Raw genomic sequence first — 17,167 nt, forward strand, 5'->3', positions numbered from 1 at the left:
TGTAGTTTTAGTAGAGACAGGGTTTCACCATGGTGACCAGGATGGTCTCGATCTCTTGACCTTGTGATCCACCCACCTCGGCCTCCCAAAGTGCTGGGATTATAGGTGTGAGCCACCGCGCTTGGCCGAGTTGAATTTTATTTTTAAAGCCATTTTAGTGTGGTAAGATTATCAGAAGTGTAGTGACATGATCAGATTTATGCTTCAGAAAATAAGTGTTGTGAAGGAAGATCTGAAATAAGTTAACAGCAATAGTATTTAAAAGCTGCTAAAGGTTTACTCTAGTGTGTTTTACATATCATCGCAATCCTCACAAAAATGCTATGACATCAGAACTAAAATCATTCCTTTTTAGATGAAAAAATGGGCACAGAGAAGTCAAGTATTTTGCCAAACGTTATATGGTGAGTTATGTAACTAATGTGGTGAAGCTGAGATTTGAATCCAGGTAGTCTAACAGCAGAGTTTGGATGCTTAATTGCTGTGCCTTACAAGGAGCTGGAGAAGGGGCAAGAGAATTCTATTGAGATCATCTAAGTAATGAATAATCAGGGCTTGAACTGAGGCAGCGGCAACAGGGTTGGAAGGTGGAGCACAAGTTGGGCAACTTTGAGGAAGTAGAATTGATAGGACATGATTGACTATGGAGGATTAAAGGAGTGAGGCTCCTGGATGACTGGTTCCCAGTTGGTCTCTTGTGGGAGACGCTCACTAAGGCAGAAGACATGAAGAAATGAAGTTTGGAAAAAGAGGGAGACATAATCAGGTCAGTTTTGGATGTGCTGAGTTGTCCCAACCAAGTGGAGGCATCTAGAAAGCAACTGGGCCTGAAGGTGAGGAGAGAACAGAAGCCACAGGTGTGAGATTCCTGAGGGAGTAGGCAAGGAGAAGACCAGTGAAGGCAGGGCTCAGCTACCCACTGCAACTCTCTCCCACCTCGAAGGGATAAGCAGAGAAATACAAGCTTCAGCTGTTTTCCAGGTGAAAGTCTCCAAACTCTTAGGAGACACTGGCAAATCTAGTTTGCTTATTTGATATAGATATTTATCCAGATTCTTTTCAAATGGGATCAAGTAGTTTTGTAGTAATCACATGATGAACTTTATTCATTTTCAGAAATCTTTTGTTAATTTCCTTTTAGCCTCGAAAAATTGAAAACTGTATCCTTAGCCCTCTAAATACTCCCGTTGTAAGGAAGTCTAATCTCTAACATGGCGTTTTCGGATCTTAGTACTTGTATATATGTACTTAAAATGTTTTGTGGTTAGTTCTGTCTTCACCTTCTGTAAGTTCCATGACAGCAGGAACCATTTAATTCATCATCGCATGTCTGGTGCCTAGCAGGTTTTTGGCATACTTCTTTGTTGACTTATGAACTTTACTAGCTCCTCCCATCCCACCTTTCTCCTTTCTTCCCTCACTCCCTCTCTTCTTTCTGTTCAACAAACATTTGTTGGATGCCAGGGATTCAGCTAGACTGGTATATAAAGATGACTAAAGCAGTGCTCCTACTCTTGATTTAATACTTTAGTAGAGATAAACCTGATATGTGGATGGCACCTTGATGTCTAGAAGTTCATCAAGAGGATAGAGGAAAGGCATCGCTGTCAGGAGATGGCATGTGTAAAAGCTTGGGGGTAGGGAAATGTGAAACACACATGGTGCACAGCATAGTATTCATGGAATGCTATGGAAAGTAGGGCAGAACAAATCAGTGCCAGGTGAGGCTGAAAAAGCGAAGCCTGTGAACGCATGAGAAACCATCCTAATTTTTGTGCCCCTAATCTTTACCCATAAGGGCATCTGGAAAGACAGCTGAGGAGTCAGCATTTTTGTGGCTAACAGATAAAATGGTGGAGGATTCATTCATACCTATACTTTCTTGCATTGCCTATCTTTTCTTTTGGTTTTATAAGATAAAAAAATATTTTATAAGCAATTATTTCTAAAACAATTCATTAGAGCAAATTTGTTTTTCAATCAACAGCAAACTATTTTTAATAAATGGACAAAAGCTTTTGCCCCTTGTCGATTTCAATCATTAAATTGTGTGGGAGAGTTTTTCAGTTTAGTGGATTAACACATTTCAAGGCATTATCCTTCAACAATAAGGGAGAGGTTTCTCTGGCCTCATTAATTAATTTTTGGTATAACTCATGAATTCTTATTCAATAAGCTATAATCTATTACTGACATTAATTATTCTGATCCTTGAGCGGAACCAGATTTGACAGGGGCAGCCTCTTCAAGCTGGCTTTGTCCTTCTGCCTCTTCACCGTTCTGAGCCCTTCTTTACATTTAGGCACAGGATGTTCTAGCCTTATCTTGGATTTTCCCTGTCACAGCCTTGGAATTAGCCAGTTCTCTAGAGAATGGAACTGGTTTTAGATATTTGCAATTTCCTAAATTGTGTGTCTGACACACAAGTTTTTTTTATAATTTTTATTTACCGCATTTAAAAAAAATGCCATTTTATATTCAGTTTAATGCCAATTAATCTGACACCATTTTAAATGTTTTCCACAACCTAATATATCCCATGAGACCTTGACCTTGTGATCAAAATTTCTCCCAACTACACTAGTCTTTAAGAACTAATAAGGTTGGCAAGGGATGACGAGTATTTACAATTTTTTTAAAAAAAGTAGTTTTAAAAACACCTGAAAAATAAAAAGCACCTCTCAGTATTTTTTATATCTATGTAAATATTTTATTCTGCTTCCAGATATAATATTGAAATTTACATGTTAAAGACAGTAACAGATAAGCTACTGACATAAAATATACAATAAATTTATGAGACATAAGATACAGATGAGAAAAATCTGAAATAATTTTTGACTTCATTTACCCTATTAGGAACATTAGGATGTCTGGAATTGATACTGGCCTTGGTCTCAAGTACTTGTTCCTATATGTACCTGTTTTATCCTACCAGAAAGCATATCACATTAGAGTGTCTAAGAAATCAGTGAATTTTTACTAAGCTTTCCATCTTACCAAAGTACAAAACGTTATTTCAAATCTAGGCCTTCTGACAGAATCCAATATCTATTTTTATACTTACTTTTCTAAGTTCTTTAGTAAAATTATAAGTCAGAAAGTAAGTCAAGATATGCTTATATCACAAAGAATATCAATGAAGATTTATGAAGATATCTAGCTAGTGCTTCTAAAAATCACAAATTTGACATTTAGCAACATAATTGCCGTATTATTAGAGCTTTTATTAAAAAAGCCCCTTTCCAGCTTGTTTCCAGACTTCTTTTACTCCTTTAATGCTTTCTTTCTTCACACACTTCCAGTATTCTTGTATACTCTGATGTTGTGGTACCTGTTAACCAAAAGTAAAAATCAAGGGGTCATTGTCTTCAAGGTTAAACATGATTTCATGTGTAGTTTATGTTACTGTTTATTTCCTTCCCTCCTCCAAAAGTAGTTGAGGATGGATTGTGTTGTAAAAGATGATCACAACAGAACTGTCAAATTTAGGGTAAAAGACAGAAAGTGAATGTGACTACACTTAACGTAACTAGGGAGTGGAAACAGACTCAGCACACATTAATGAAGTTTCTTCTGTAAGAGGGTAATAAAGATGTTGGGCCATCTTCTTTCACATACTGGCTTTAAAATTTAATTATTTTATAATGTTTTACAATCTTTCCCTTTTTCTGGTCAACTTTATTTAGCTGTGTGGAATAAAATTATAAACCCAAAGCTTTGATTTAATGTTGGCTAAAACTAAAAAAGAAGCACAGGTCACAAAATATTTAATGAAAAGTGTCAAGAAATAATCTAATTCATGTGCAACATTTGTTGGCAAAAAATATTACTATTTCTCTCAATAGAAAGGTAAAGGTTAGAAAATATATTTGGATCCTGATGACCACAGGAACATAGCATTGATGAAAATTAGTCAAGCGGAAGCAAAATTCTACTCCAGATTATATATGTTCTTTTTCCTATGACTGATTTACAGCTCTTCTTTTTAATGTCTTCTGAGAAAGGGCAAAGAGACTCCCAGATACATTAAACTGTTAACTGTAAAGACTGGTTTAATTTCCAGGAATATATTTATGGAGTGTTGGATAACTGCAAAGCTTATAAAATATTATGTTTGCTAATGAAAATCATATTTATTTTTCCATAAGTTATATTTGTTGCAGGAAATGGAACTGCTTTTCTAAGCTGTAAATAGCTTTATTTTCATGCATAGTACCATATTCTCTCTCTCTCTCCCCCTCCTTTCTTTCTTCTTGTCTGTCTGTCTACCTACCTACCTACATACCTACCTACCTACCATGTAGGGTCTCTTTGGATCCTAGTTTTCCCCTTGCAGTCTCTTTTCTGAGAGTGCTTCTAGCACATTCTAATCTAAAAAAACTCTGAATTTGATCTGTCCCATTAAGTATAGACTCACATGTGACTTTGAGTGAATAATGCTAATGGTGAAATTAGTTTCATTATCTCAGCTACTATACTAAGTATTTCACATTAAATTCTTACGATCATGCTTTCTGATAGATTAGTTTCCTCATGGTATGGATAAAGAATCTGAGACTAAGAAAAATTAAGTGGCTTTGCAAGATTCAGCAATTAATAAACAGTAGAGCTGGGATTTGAATTTACATATATCTAATTACATGTAGTTAGTCAAATACTAGGGTATGATTTCTTTTTTCCTTTTTTTGTAGAAACAGAGTCTCACATGGTGTTACCCAAGCTGGTCTTGAACTCCCAGCCTAAAGTGATCTGCCCACCTCGGCCTCTTGCTGGGATTACAGATGTGAGCCACCATGTCCAGCTAGACTATGTTTCTGAATAGCATTTTCTTTTTTAAAAAAGATGTTTTTTTAAAATAGACAGGGTCTTGCTCTGTTGCACAGGTTAGAGTGCAGAGGTGCGATCACAGATTCAGATTATTTTCTAAAAATCAAAGAAAATGTTTAATCTCATACATAAAGTATATTTCCATATTTCAATTACAGCTTATAATCTTTTTATAAATGATGAAAACTCCATTTAAAGACTGTACCTTTGCCCAAATTCTAGGTTTAATATCATTTAATGATAATGTAAACATGTATAATATAAAAAAATTTGTTACCCATAAACCTCGATGCATTCTGTTTTTTAACACCCCAAGAAACTCTTCATGACTAAGACATTCATCACCATCCAAATCAAAGATCTTGAAGACGGTGTCCAAAATATTGTTTGAGAGTTCTTGTCCTGTTGCTACTTTCACAGCTCTCTTAAACTCGGCTAAAAAACAAAGATAAAACAACTCATCAACTACATGAAATAGTCTAAGTGGAACTAATCTAAATTTTCATTATTCGAGAAGTAAAACAAAAACAAAAATTCCCATGAAGAAAATATTCGAATTGTAAGTTGAGAGATGGCATTAAAGTCACTGCAAGATGAATGAGCTATTTTAATTTAATCAATGCTATAGACATATATTTAAATAATTCCTCCTCCTTTTTAGGAGAATGAGAAAATAAAAGTAAATAACCATTAAATTGAAGTACTGGTATTGTAAATCTAGAATAGCCACATCAAAAAGTAGAATAACCACATTATTTTTACTTATAATTTGTTCCTTGACTGGTAGTATTTAGTTGAAGAATATAGTAAAAAACTGTTTACAGATGATAAAAATTGAATGGTCTTTCATATAACTTACCTAGTCTCACAGGACGATGAGCTAAACTGAACATTTGCATGGCAATAGCAAAGTCTTCCAAGTGGGTTGTAAAATGGCAAAATGACTTGAACTCATCCAAACTAATGCTCTAATAAAACAAGAGTTTTTATTACAATTTTGTAAATACATTAATCTTATAAATGCTGTGAACCTTCTTCTCTAAGGTTAAAGACTAATGTCATTCTAGGAGGAAGAGGCAACAGAGCTTTCTCTGTTCCTTTCTCTGTGTGCACAAAAAAATGGCCACATGAGGGGCACAGTGAGAAGGTGCTGCATGCAGGCTGAGTGAGAGGCCTCACCAGAAACTGGCCCTGCTGGTGCCCTGATCTTGGACTCCTAGCCTTCAGAACTGTGAGAAATAAATCTATTGTTTAAGCTGCCTAACCTGTGGTGTTTGGGGGAGGCAGCCTAAGGAGACTAATATAGTCTGTTACGTGGTCCACTTCTGTTAAGTTTTACTAGTGGACACAGCACTGAGTAAGAGCCCTGGGTTTTGGAGTTAGATGAACTTACGTTGAAATTCCGGTTCTGCCCTTTACAACGTGTATGACCTTAGCATAGTCTTAAATAACACTTCAGGGGTTATATAGTTTGCCCGAGGTCTACTAACGGAAACAATCAGGATCTGAACCTTGGTCCATCTGACTTCAAAACCTGCACACTTAAAAATAAAGCAAATGGACCATGTGTGGTGGCTCATGCAGGTAATCCCAGCACTTTGGGAGGCCAAGGCAGGAGGATCACCTAAGGTTAGCAGTTCGAGACCAGCTTGGGCAATATGGTGAAACACTGTCTCTGCTAAAAATACCAAAAAAAAAAAAAAAAAAAAAATCAGCTGGGTGTGGTGGTGCATGTGTGTAGTCTCAGCTATTTTGGGAGGCTGAGGCAGGAGAAATGCTTGAACCTGGGAGGCGGAGGTTGCAGTGAGCCAAGATTGCAGCACTGCATTCCAGCCTGGGTGACAGAGTGAGACTTCCTCTAAAAACAAACAAGTAATAAAGTTTAAAAAGTAAACAAGGCCGGGTACGATGGCTCTTGACTGTAATTACAGCACTTTGGAAGGCCGAAGTGGCCGGATTGCTTGAGCTCAAGAGTTGGAGACCAGACTGAGCAACACGGTGAAATCCCTGTCTCTACAGAAAATACAAAAATTAGCCAGGCATGGTGGCATGTGCCTGTGGTCCGAGCTACTCAGGAGGCTTAGGCAGAAGAATCCCTTGAGCACAGCAGTTTGAGGTTACAGTGAGGTAACTGCACCACTGTACTCCAGCCCGAGCAATAGAGCAAGACCCTGTCTCAAAAAAAAAAAAAAAAAGTAAACAAAGTATAAAAATTCTCTTAGCTTTTACTTTGTTTTTGAGATAGTATTTCACTTCACCCAGGCTGGAGTCCAGTGGTGCAATCACAGCTCACTGCAACCTTGAAATTCTGGGTTCAGGCTATCCTCCTGTCAAGCCTCCCAAGTAGCTGGGACTACAGGCACACAGCACCACACCAGCTCAATTTTTAAATTTTATTTTTAGTAGAGAAGAGATCTTGCTATGCTGCTCAGGCTGGTTTCAAACTCCTGGGCTCAAGTGATCCTTCCACCTTAGCCTCAGAAAATGCAGGGATTACAGGTGTGAGCCATCGTGCTCAGCCCAAAATTCTTAATTTGAAAGTAAATTCTTTCCCTGCCTGAAAAAAAGTTTCTCTTTGTAGGGATATTCAGGATCATGCCCTCCATAATGTGTGGTCTTACTCAAGGTTCACTGCTTTCAAGCTTTTGTGACTTCATGACATTTTTATTTTTAAACATTTCAATAAAGTTTTTGAAAAAGTAATATGTGCACATGGTTAAAAATTCAAACAGTATGAAGAATAAATAATGAAAAGTCCTTCCTCTTCTGATTCCCAGTTCCATTCCCCAGACATGCGATACCAATTCCTAGTGTGTCTCTGTCCGGAAATATTCTATTCATATAAAAGTATATACATGTACACACATATCTCCCTGTTCTACACAATGGGAACAATCTCTTCACATATTTCTGTACCTTCCTTTATTCTCTTAATGGTATATTTAAAAGATGATAGGCAGAGAGGAAAAAAAGAAAAAAGAAAAAAACCAGTGTATTTATCAGCACAAATAAAAGAGTGGCTGCTTCTATCATGATCTCAAAGTAGGCACTGGGTGCAACTTTTTTGATGTCTGCTTTTCTGGTAGATGAAAAATGATATTGTATTAATGTCTGAATTTGTATGTCTTACAGAGTCTTGCTCTGTTGCCCAGGCTGGAGTGCAGTGGCAGGATCTCAGCTCCCTGTAATCTCTGCCTCCCTGGTTCAAGTGATTCTCCTGCCTCGGCCTCCCAAGTAGCTGGGAATACAGGTATGTACCACCATGCCTGGTTAAATTTTTATATTTTTAGAAGAGACGGGTTTCACCATGTTGGCCAGGCTGGTCTCAAACTCCTGGCCTGAGATGATCTACCCGCCTTGGCTTCCAAAAGTGCTGGGATTACAGGTGTGAGCCATAGCGTCTGGCCTGAATTTCTATGTCTTTCATTGTGAATGAAGTTAAACATTTTTCACATGTTTATTAGTCATTTGTAGATTTCTCTTCTTGTGTCCTGTTCATGTCCTCTGCCCAGATTTCTAATGAGTTTTTAGGTAATTTCTTATTGTGGGAGACTATTCTCCATGAGTCTCACGTTTCTGTATATCTATCAAACAGAGGCAGCACCAATTGCATTTTTGTTCCAGATTATCTTTTCAAGGATTTCATGCTTGTAATCCCAGCACTTTGGGAGGCTGAGGTAGGTGGATCACCTGAGGCCAGGAGTTTGAGACCAGCTTGGCCAACACGGTGAAGCCCATTCCACTGAACATATAAAAATTATTGAGGCGGGCCGGGCGTGGTGGCTCAAGCCTGTAATCCCAGCACTTTGGGAGGCCGAGGCGGGTGGATCACGAGGTCAACAGATCGAGACCATCTTGGTCAACATGGTGAAACCCCGTCTCTACTAAAAATACAAAAAATTAGCTGGGCATGGTGGCGCGTGCCTGTAATCCCAGCTACTCGGGAGGCTGAGGCAGGAGAATTGCCTGAACCCAGGAGGCGGAGGTTGCGGTGAGCCGAGATCGCATCATTGCACTCCAGCCTGGGTAACAAGAGCGAAAATCTGTCTCAAAAAAAAAAAATTATTGAGGCATGGTGGCGTGTGCCTGTAATCTCAGCTACTCAGAAGGCCAAGGCAGGAGAATCGTTTGTATAGCAGACAGCATTGTTCCTCAGGAGCACAGGACAGCTTTGATTACTGTCCAGTATTATGAATATACAATGTCTCCCACTGTAGGAAGGCTCAGGAAGGCTTGTTTACAAAACATTCAGATTTATTAAGATGAGGGGTCTCAGCTGTGATGTGGACCTACTTACTGTGCAGGCAGCATCTACCTGGGCCTCTCAGCATCATGCCCACAGGGACTGGGAGGCAAGGGGGAACTGACACAAATATGTTGCTCATGTTGTTGCTACATTATGATAATAAAATTCTTTGTGTCTGACTCAATATTCTTGTATCTTCTGCAAACATCCATGAAACTGTTCAGGCTAACTTGCAAAGGGATAAAATCTCAGATACTCTACAGTTAATCACATGTTGATTTTCATAACATATTAAATAGGGAAAAAATCTCATACCCTTTAAAGTTTTTTGATACATATAGAGTCTCATTCTGTTGCCCAGGTGCAATCTTGGCTCACTGCAACCTTTGTCTCCCAGGTTCATGCAATTCTCCTGCCTCAGCCTCCTTAGTAGCGGGGACTACAGGTGTGTCACACCATGCCTAGCTACTTTTTTTGTATTTTTTTGGTAGAGATGGGTTTTCACCACGTTGGCCCGGCTAGTCTTGAACTCCTGACTTCAAGAGAGCCTCCTGCCTCAGCCTCCCAAAGTGCTGGGATTACAGGCGTGAGCCATCACACCTGGCCAATCCCTACTGATTTTTAAAGATCCCATTCTAAATTAAGAAAGTTGGTCTTTACATATCAATTATCTACCACTTCCTCATGTTGTTAACTTTTTCTTTTGACTCTGATTATAATTTTTACAGGGGATGAGGTGAGCCAACAGAATTTTAATTTTTAGGTATTTCATCAAATTTTCTTGGAAAGGTTCTGGGTTTTGCTTAGAAAGGTTTATGACCTAAGATAAAACACTGTTTCCATGTTTTCCTCTACACTTAATTTAGTTTCATTTTCTTTCTTCAACATTTAATTTTTTGATTTATCCAAAATTTAGAGTAATGAATGGGGTAGAGATTTATGTTTATTTTCTCCCTCAGATGGCCAGTGAATTATCCTAATGCCATTTATTAATAATTCTTTTACCAACTAATTTAAAATACTATTTCATAAATGCTAAATTTTCCATATGTTCAAGTCTATTTCTGGAATCTGTCAAATTCATTGTCAGTAACAAACTATTTTAGTTACCAAGATTTGATAATATATTTTAATATGTTGACATTCTTTTCCCATAAACTTTTATGGCTTGTCTAGTTTCTTCCGAAGAATTCAATTTTGGGAATAAAAATTCCCAAGAATTTTTATTGAAACCCACAAGTGTTGACCAGTATCTGGCTCTTTTCTGAATCCTGTGTATATGAAAAACTGCAGTTCCTTGCCTCCCTGCATTCAGGTGGGGTTTGTGATTAGTCTGGCTAATAGCCAAGTGTCATGTGATGTTTCCAGGCCAAAACATTTAATTGCTAGATTGTGACTCCCCTCCTTCTTTTCCTGCCACAGCCTCTGAGTGTGGTGCTTCTTCCAGATGACGCAACTCCAAGATGTCACAGCCTCAGCGAGTCTAGACTCCTGAGGGGGTCTATACCTCTATGCAGACAGAGACACCTATCAGCCCACAATGGAACTGTGGCATGACTGAGCAAGAAACTCAGGGTCAGACAGGGGAATTTCAGGGTTAATTTGTAGTTGCAGCAAACTTGGACTGTTCTAATATAACCATTACACTTATAGACTAACTGAAGAATTAGAATACAACAGAATTGCTATATTTGTGATTCTAAGACTTTCTATTCAATAAGAGGGAATGTCTTATAATTAGATGCATTTTTATAGCCATCAAGGCTATTAAGTTTTCTTCTTTTTTTTGTTATATTTATTTCTAATTGTTATATATTTACCTTGCAATTATAACTGGGTTCTTCTATTGTATTTTATTATCTTTTTTCTTAAAATAGAAGCAACTTTTTAAAAAGTTATATAAAATATATGTCCATTGCAAACACTTTTTTGGAACAATACATAAAGGTATAAAGAAAGTAAAAGTCCCTTGAAACCTCACGACTGCACAGGAATAATTATTAGTTCCTTGGCAATCATCATTTCACACATCTTGTATACACATACACACACATATGGATGCCATTCCATCTTCCACTTGTAACTTGTATACAGGAGAGCTGCTGCTCCTTATGTATCAATTTGTAACAGGTACTTCAGGTACTTTATTGAATTCTTACTGTTTCTATGATTTTTCTACTGGATTCTCTTGGGTTCTCTAGGCATATAATTGCATCACACAAAAACAGAGACAACTGCTACCTCCTTTTTAATACTCTTTTAAATAACTGTGTTAATTTGGACTGGTTAAGATTTCCAGAATGATATTAAATAATCGTGGTGATACCTGTCTTATTCGTGGCTTTACTGGAAATGAAAAACTTCTAATTGCTAGACTCAATTCTGTCTTAGGCAGTAGTTTTCCTTCACAGGAAAACAGCATGTAGAGAACACTCCTCAAATTGATTTTATATACCATTGAGAGTAGCACAGTCTTGGTTAATTCAGAAGTCACTTTATTTATTTATTTATTTATTTACTAATTTATTTTTGAGATGGAGTTTCGCTTGTCGCCCAGGCTGGAGTGCCATGGTTCAATCTTGGCTCACTGCAACCTCTGCCTCTTGGGTTCAAGCGATTCTCCTCCTCAGCCTCCCAAGTAGCTGGGATTACAGGCACATGCCACCATGTCTGGCTAATTTTTGTATTTTTAGTAAAAACGGAGTTTCACCATGTTAGCCAGGCTGGTCTCGAAATCCTGACCTCACAAGATCTACCTGCTTCAGCCTCCTGAAGTGCTGGGATTACAGGTGTGGGCCTCCACGCTGAGCAGAAGTTACTTTATTTATGTAATCATGTCTAACTTATTATTTCGTCTTTATCACATACATAATAAAAGGTATACCAACCTCTCCTGCTGACAACTTGTCTCTCACATTTTTCCAATAAATATCTTTATTTTCAGTGTTAGTGAAAAAAAGTAGCCACTCTGCAAAGTCTTCTTTTCTCATGAAACTCAAACCTTTAGAAAACTGAAGGAATTCCATTTCTTGAATCTCTGTTTGTAAATTTTCCATAAATCTAAATGTTAAAACACAAAATTAGCAAAGTAACTAGTGGTATTCAACCTTAAATACTGTAAATGGGTCTGCAAAGTACCTTCAGTATTACATACTGAGTGGCTGGCCTCCTGATGTGGTGAGCAGGATAAGGCAGAGTGCTGTGCAAGGAATGTGTTTGTGTAAGTTACAAACCTACATTTTGATAAACCTAAAGACTTAAAAAGGTATGTAAAATGTTGCTTTGACCCATCCAGAGAAAATACCATTCCATGGGAACTAAGTTTTTCCAATATAGAAAAATTATCAATAATCAGAGAAATTTAAAATTTAGGTGGGACATTGCTTTTAGAATGGTAATCATAATTACTACTTCCTAACATTTTTCTGATACTAGGGTTAATCAGTGTAATCAATGGCTTGGCATCAAAAACTTAGATCTACCTATATAATCTTTTTAACAATAATACATGTCTATATGACTCAACATTCCTTTCTTATAAAAACAACATGGCGCTTTGATCAAACTGTCATCAATGGCTTCTCAGGAAAGGGACAAGTCGAAAAGACATCAGATTAAAATATATCTTCTTTGAACAAGAACCCAGAAATGTTATACTTCATTTATTTATAACTTAAATCATGTGAAAAGTATTATCATCTCCATGAATTTTAATATGTTGCAGATCTCTTTATTCACTTTTCCACATGTTAAAAGATCTATACTATCTGTCATGTTAAATTCAAATGAAAATATACATGGGGTGATACAGAAGAGGGACATTCTAATTCAGTGGGAGAAAAACTGTCACTGTTAAAAATTACTTGCTTGAAGTTCTACATTTATCCCAGAAATCTTAAAAGCATGAAGGAATTTGATCTTAGACTTCTGTCTACATGGGAGGCAAGAGTTTGTTACTTAAAACATTTTCTGAATGTACTGAATACACAGATTCATCGATGCCATGTTTCTTCCTGGGTCAAAGCAGAACTTTATCTAAAATTTGAAGCATTTTAAGTTTAAACTGATGGATCAACAAAATATTTTCCTGATATACTTTGCCTTTTATTTTGTTTATTTTTCTTGCCCTGTATACTGTAATGACAATCAATTAATTCTTATTAAGACTGTTAAATGCATGCTCTACTTGCAAATGAGTGTATACTGAATTATGCAAGCAGAAAATACGGTATAAAAACATTAATAACTTGTTCCTTTCCCTTTCTTTTTCTTCAGGCTCTATCCGAGCTGCTGGCAGAGGCTGAAATATTATAAACTTAATTGCCGTTAAACTATACATTGTCAGGATTAAGCTACTTTCATCTTACAAACTATACATTGTCAGGATTAAGCTACTTTCATCTTACCTAATTATACTACTTTTAATGAATATGAGTCAATTTAAGATGATAATCTTTTCCCTTTAAGCCTAAAATCATAATATCTTGAACCTCTAGAACATGATCTGAACATGCATATATGAATTGGAAGATTTATAGTAGATTGGCTGACAGACACATTTGTGAACAAATCACATACTTTATAAATTACTGGGTTAATTGGAAACAATGAAAGACATCTGTTTCTCCTCACTGAAATTATTTAGGCAGTGGTGTACTGGAGTGGCGCCTATCAGCTGTGGGTCTATCGAGCACATCTTCCCACCTGTGCTTCATGCTGGGGAGCTTGACATTGGTGTGGCAAAAGTATTTATTTATACTACTAATTGGCAAACACTACAAATCAAGGCTGTTTTTCCTAAGACAGATGGCTGTTAAACATATTTACGAGCAAACTACTGCTTACAGACACCTCTGAATTTATAAAAACTCTTGATGAAACTCAGAAATCCTCAACTGATAATTGGCATTTCAGAATTTTTAACAATCCCAGTCCTAAAAAGTACATTAGTATCAACATCCTCCCCAATTTTTCCTGATAAGAAGACTTGAGGCCAATTTTCTTCCCTCTAACCATTATGTATCTTCAGTCGCAGGTTTATTTTCAGTATAAAAAATTCACTGAAATAAAAAATGAGGTCAAATGTGCCATACTAGAAATAAACTCAGGGATTATTTCTGGTTACTGTCTTTAAGGCTAATCATGCAGTTTAAAAGGGAAAAGAAAGGCAGAAGAAGAAAAGTCTCCAAAGAGAGTAAGAGAGAAGAGGAAAAAAGAGACAGGAAAAACACAACAAAACCAAGAGGCACTGATTCGGGGAGGTGGGGAGAGAGGGAAATGTCATCAGGAGCTGCCTGAGTAGCCCGAGTCAATGCTTTCCCCCGGAACGTCATGGTGGTTGATAGAAAATTCAGTTTTCACAATTTAAATATCTGCTGCTTTCATAACAATAAAAGAACACCAAAATTCTGGGAGACAGAATTAAATTATACTGCGGTGTTTACTTAAATGGCTAAGTGGTATTTCAGTTGGAAAATCTTTTTATTAGTTGTATAAGTAAAAAAAAAAAAAAAAAACTTTGGGAGGCCGAGGCGGGCGGATCACGAGGTCAAGAGATCGAGACCATCCTGGTCAACATGGTGAAACCCCGTCTCTACTAAAAATACAAAAAATTAGCTGGGCATGGTGGTGTGTGCCTGTAATCCCAGCTACTCAGAAGGCTGAGGCAGGAGAATTGCCTGAACCCAGGAGGTTGTGGTGAGCTGAGATCACGCCATTGCATGCCAGCCTGGGTAACAAGAGCAAAACTCCGTTTCAAAAAAACCCCAAAAAAACAGAAAACAAATCACAAATTTTTCTGTGTGCTTCCTCATTAGCTGATGAGTTTCTCTTGATCTGTGCCTGTCCTTTTGGTAACCTAGTCTGGTACTTGAAGGCCTATTCAATGCATCCACCATCTACGAGAAAACTACGGAACTCTGGTGATGCTCCCCACCTCAGCCTCCCAAGTAGCTGGGACTACGGGTGCATACCACCACACACATCTCTTTTGTAGAGATGAGTTTTAGCCATGTTGCCCAGGCTACTGTGGAAGTCCTGGGCTCAAGCAATCTGCCTGCCTTGGTCTCCCAAAGTGCTGGGATTACAGGTGTGAGCTGCCACGCCAAGCTCCAGACTCCACTCTTAATTGCTTCCCACTTTCTCACCCACAACCTCAGCTCTAATGGGCTGCAAAAGGGATTCTTCGAGTATGGCTTAAAGAAAACCATATTAAAACTGCACATAGTGCTACCTTCACAAATTGATGGGGCACATTTTCAACTGGGTCCTTGACCTTTCCAGACTCTCTTCTGCTAGCCTGGAAATGTGTCCTTTTGATTTAACTTAGAAGCTATTTCAACCCCTTTTCACTTTCTTATCTGTTTATCCTCAGCATATGACTTTGACCCTGCTTCCTATAGAAACTAGAAATCATTATTTAATAAATTCATTCATTTTCTTATTGTCACTAAAATTTTTAATAGCATCTACAGGTATCCTTCTCTCCACTCTCTCCTTCCTGTCACAATGGATGAGGAGTCCCTTTTCCTGTCTATGGCTAACTTACTTGCTTGCACTGTGAATCTCACCCATATTCCTGCACTTCCTGCCCTTCAGGGACCTTGCTCCTCTGGTGATTCCCAGCCATTCCTGTATTTTCAGACTTTGCCTCCTTCCATCATCAGTTAAACAAGTTATTCATTACACTCCCAGAAACACAAAAGTATAAGCGCTCCAAATAATACATACGAAAATGTTTTTGTGGAATTTCAGTGATTAATTTGGCTAGTAGGTTTGTGCAAAATTTTGAAAATATTATATATTAGAAGCCATTTTCTGTTATTTTATGACTTAGCAAAATTTAAAAGATATTTTATGATTGCCATAAATTCCAGCTTAGTATAATTATAATTTTAACTTTAGGGACACTTTGCAATATCTTAGAAAACTTCTGAAAAACTTCACTTTTAAAGTTTTTGTTAATTTAACCTGATTTAAAAAATTGCACGATGGTATGACAAATTTCACAGGGCCCATTATTTATAGGAGCCATTAAAGTAAGGTGAGAAGCATCTTTAAAAATTAACTAGTCAGGGAATCTTAAAGTGAAGTGAAGTGGTATATTAGTATCTCTGTGAATGTAGTTTGAAAAATTATCAGTAATATGACAATATCAGTATTATGATAATAGCTTTGTTTTAAATTATGATACTTTTGGAACTTCAAAAAACATTGAGAGTGATATTTTAAGTATACAAAAGAAGTACGGTTTAAACTGTTGTTGAAAAAAATTGTTATAGAGAGGTTAGATGACTCAGTATCGCTATTGGGTAAACTGTGATTAGTGGGATTAGGATACAATTCAGAAACTTAGATTTTTTTTTTTTTTTTTGAGACAGTCTCATTTTGTCACCCAGGCTAGAGTGCAGTGGCACAATCTCGGCTCCCTGCAACCTCTGCCTCCTGGGTTAAAGCGATTCTCCTGCCTCAGCTTCCTGAGTAGCTGGGATTACAGGTGCCTGCCACTGCGCCCTACTAATTTTTGTATTTTTAGGAGAGACAGGGTTTCACCACCTTGGCCAGGCTGGTCTTGAACTCCTGACCTTGTGATCCACCCAGCTCAGCCTCCCAAAGTGCTGGGATGACAGGCGTGAGCCTCCATGCCTGGCCAGATTTTTTTTTTCTTTTTTTTTTGAGACGGAGTCTCACTCTGTCACCCAGGCTGAAGTGCAGTAGGCACTTGGATTTTCATGTATTCTTCTCCATTCCTTAAATCTAATCAATCACTGAGTCCTACAATTTTATCTCCTGTGTCTGGTAATCTTTTCCACTTCAAAATCTTTATTGCCACTACACTAGTTTGAGGCTCTTATTTCTTTTCTGGAATATCTGAATGGTCTTCTCTCTCATAAAATCTATCCTCTAATCTGCTGCCAGATGATGGGCACATCTGACTAAATACCCTTCACACAGCATCCTTCAGGGCCTTCATCACTGAGTTAATTCAACAAGCTACCTCTGTCTTATGATGTATAAAACCTTCACACATGTAAGTACATAATTCTCCAGCCTCCATTCTCCTCAACTTATGCTCACTGCTTTATAAACTCT

At 37.5% G+C, this 17,167-nt stretch overlaps 1 protein-coding gene across 1 annotated transcript in view; it reads right to left on the reverse strand.

The window, feature by feature from the left end:
• Positions 1 to 2,687: 2,687 nt before the first annotated feature.
• MICU2 (mitochondrial calcium uptake 2) overlaps positions 2,688 to 17,167 on the reverse strand; it is a 104,055-nt gene continuing 89,575 nt past the window's right edge. Inside the window, exons 9-12 of the mRNA XM_002748896.7 lie at positions 11,965 to 12,136; positions 5,690 to 5,798; positions 5,108 to 5,265; positions 2,688 to 3,334 (exon numbers count right to left, since the gene is read on the reverse strand). Coding sequence (XP_002748942.1) covers positions 3,230 to 3,334; positions 5,108 to 5,265; positions 5,690 to 5,798; positions 11,965 to 12,136 — 544 coding nt within the window. The 3' untranslated portion in view covers positions 2,688 to 3,229. The remainder of the gene's footprint in view (positions 3,335 to 5,107; positions 5,266 to 5,689; positions 5,799 to 11,964; positions 12,137 to 17,167) is intronic.

This window comes from Callithrix jacchus, chromosome 5 (genome assembly GCF_049354715.1).
Source record: "Callithrix jacchus isolate 240 chromosome 5, calJac240_pri, whole genome shotgun sequence".
NCBI lineage: Eukaryota > Metazoa > Chordata > Mammalia > Primates > Cebidae > Callithrix > Callithrix jacchus.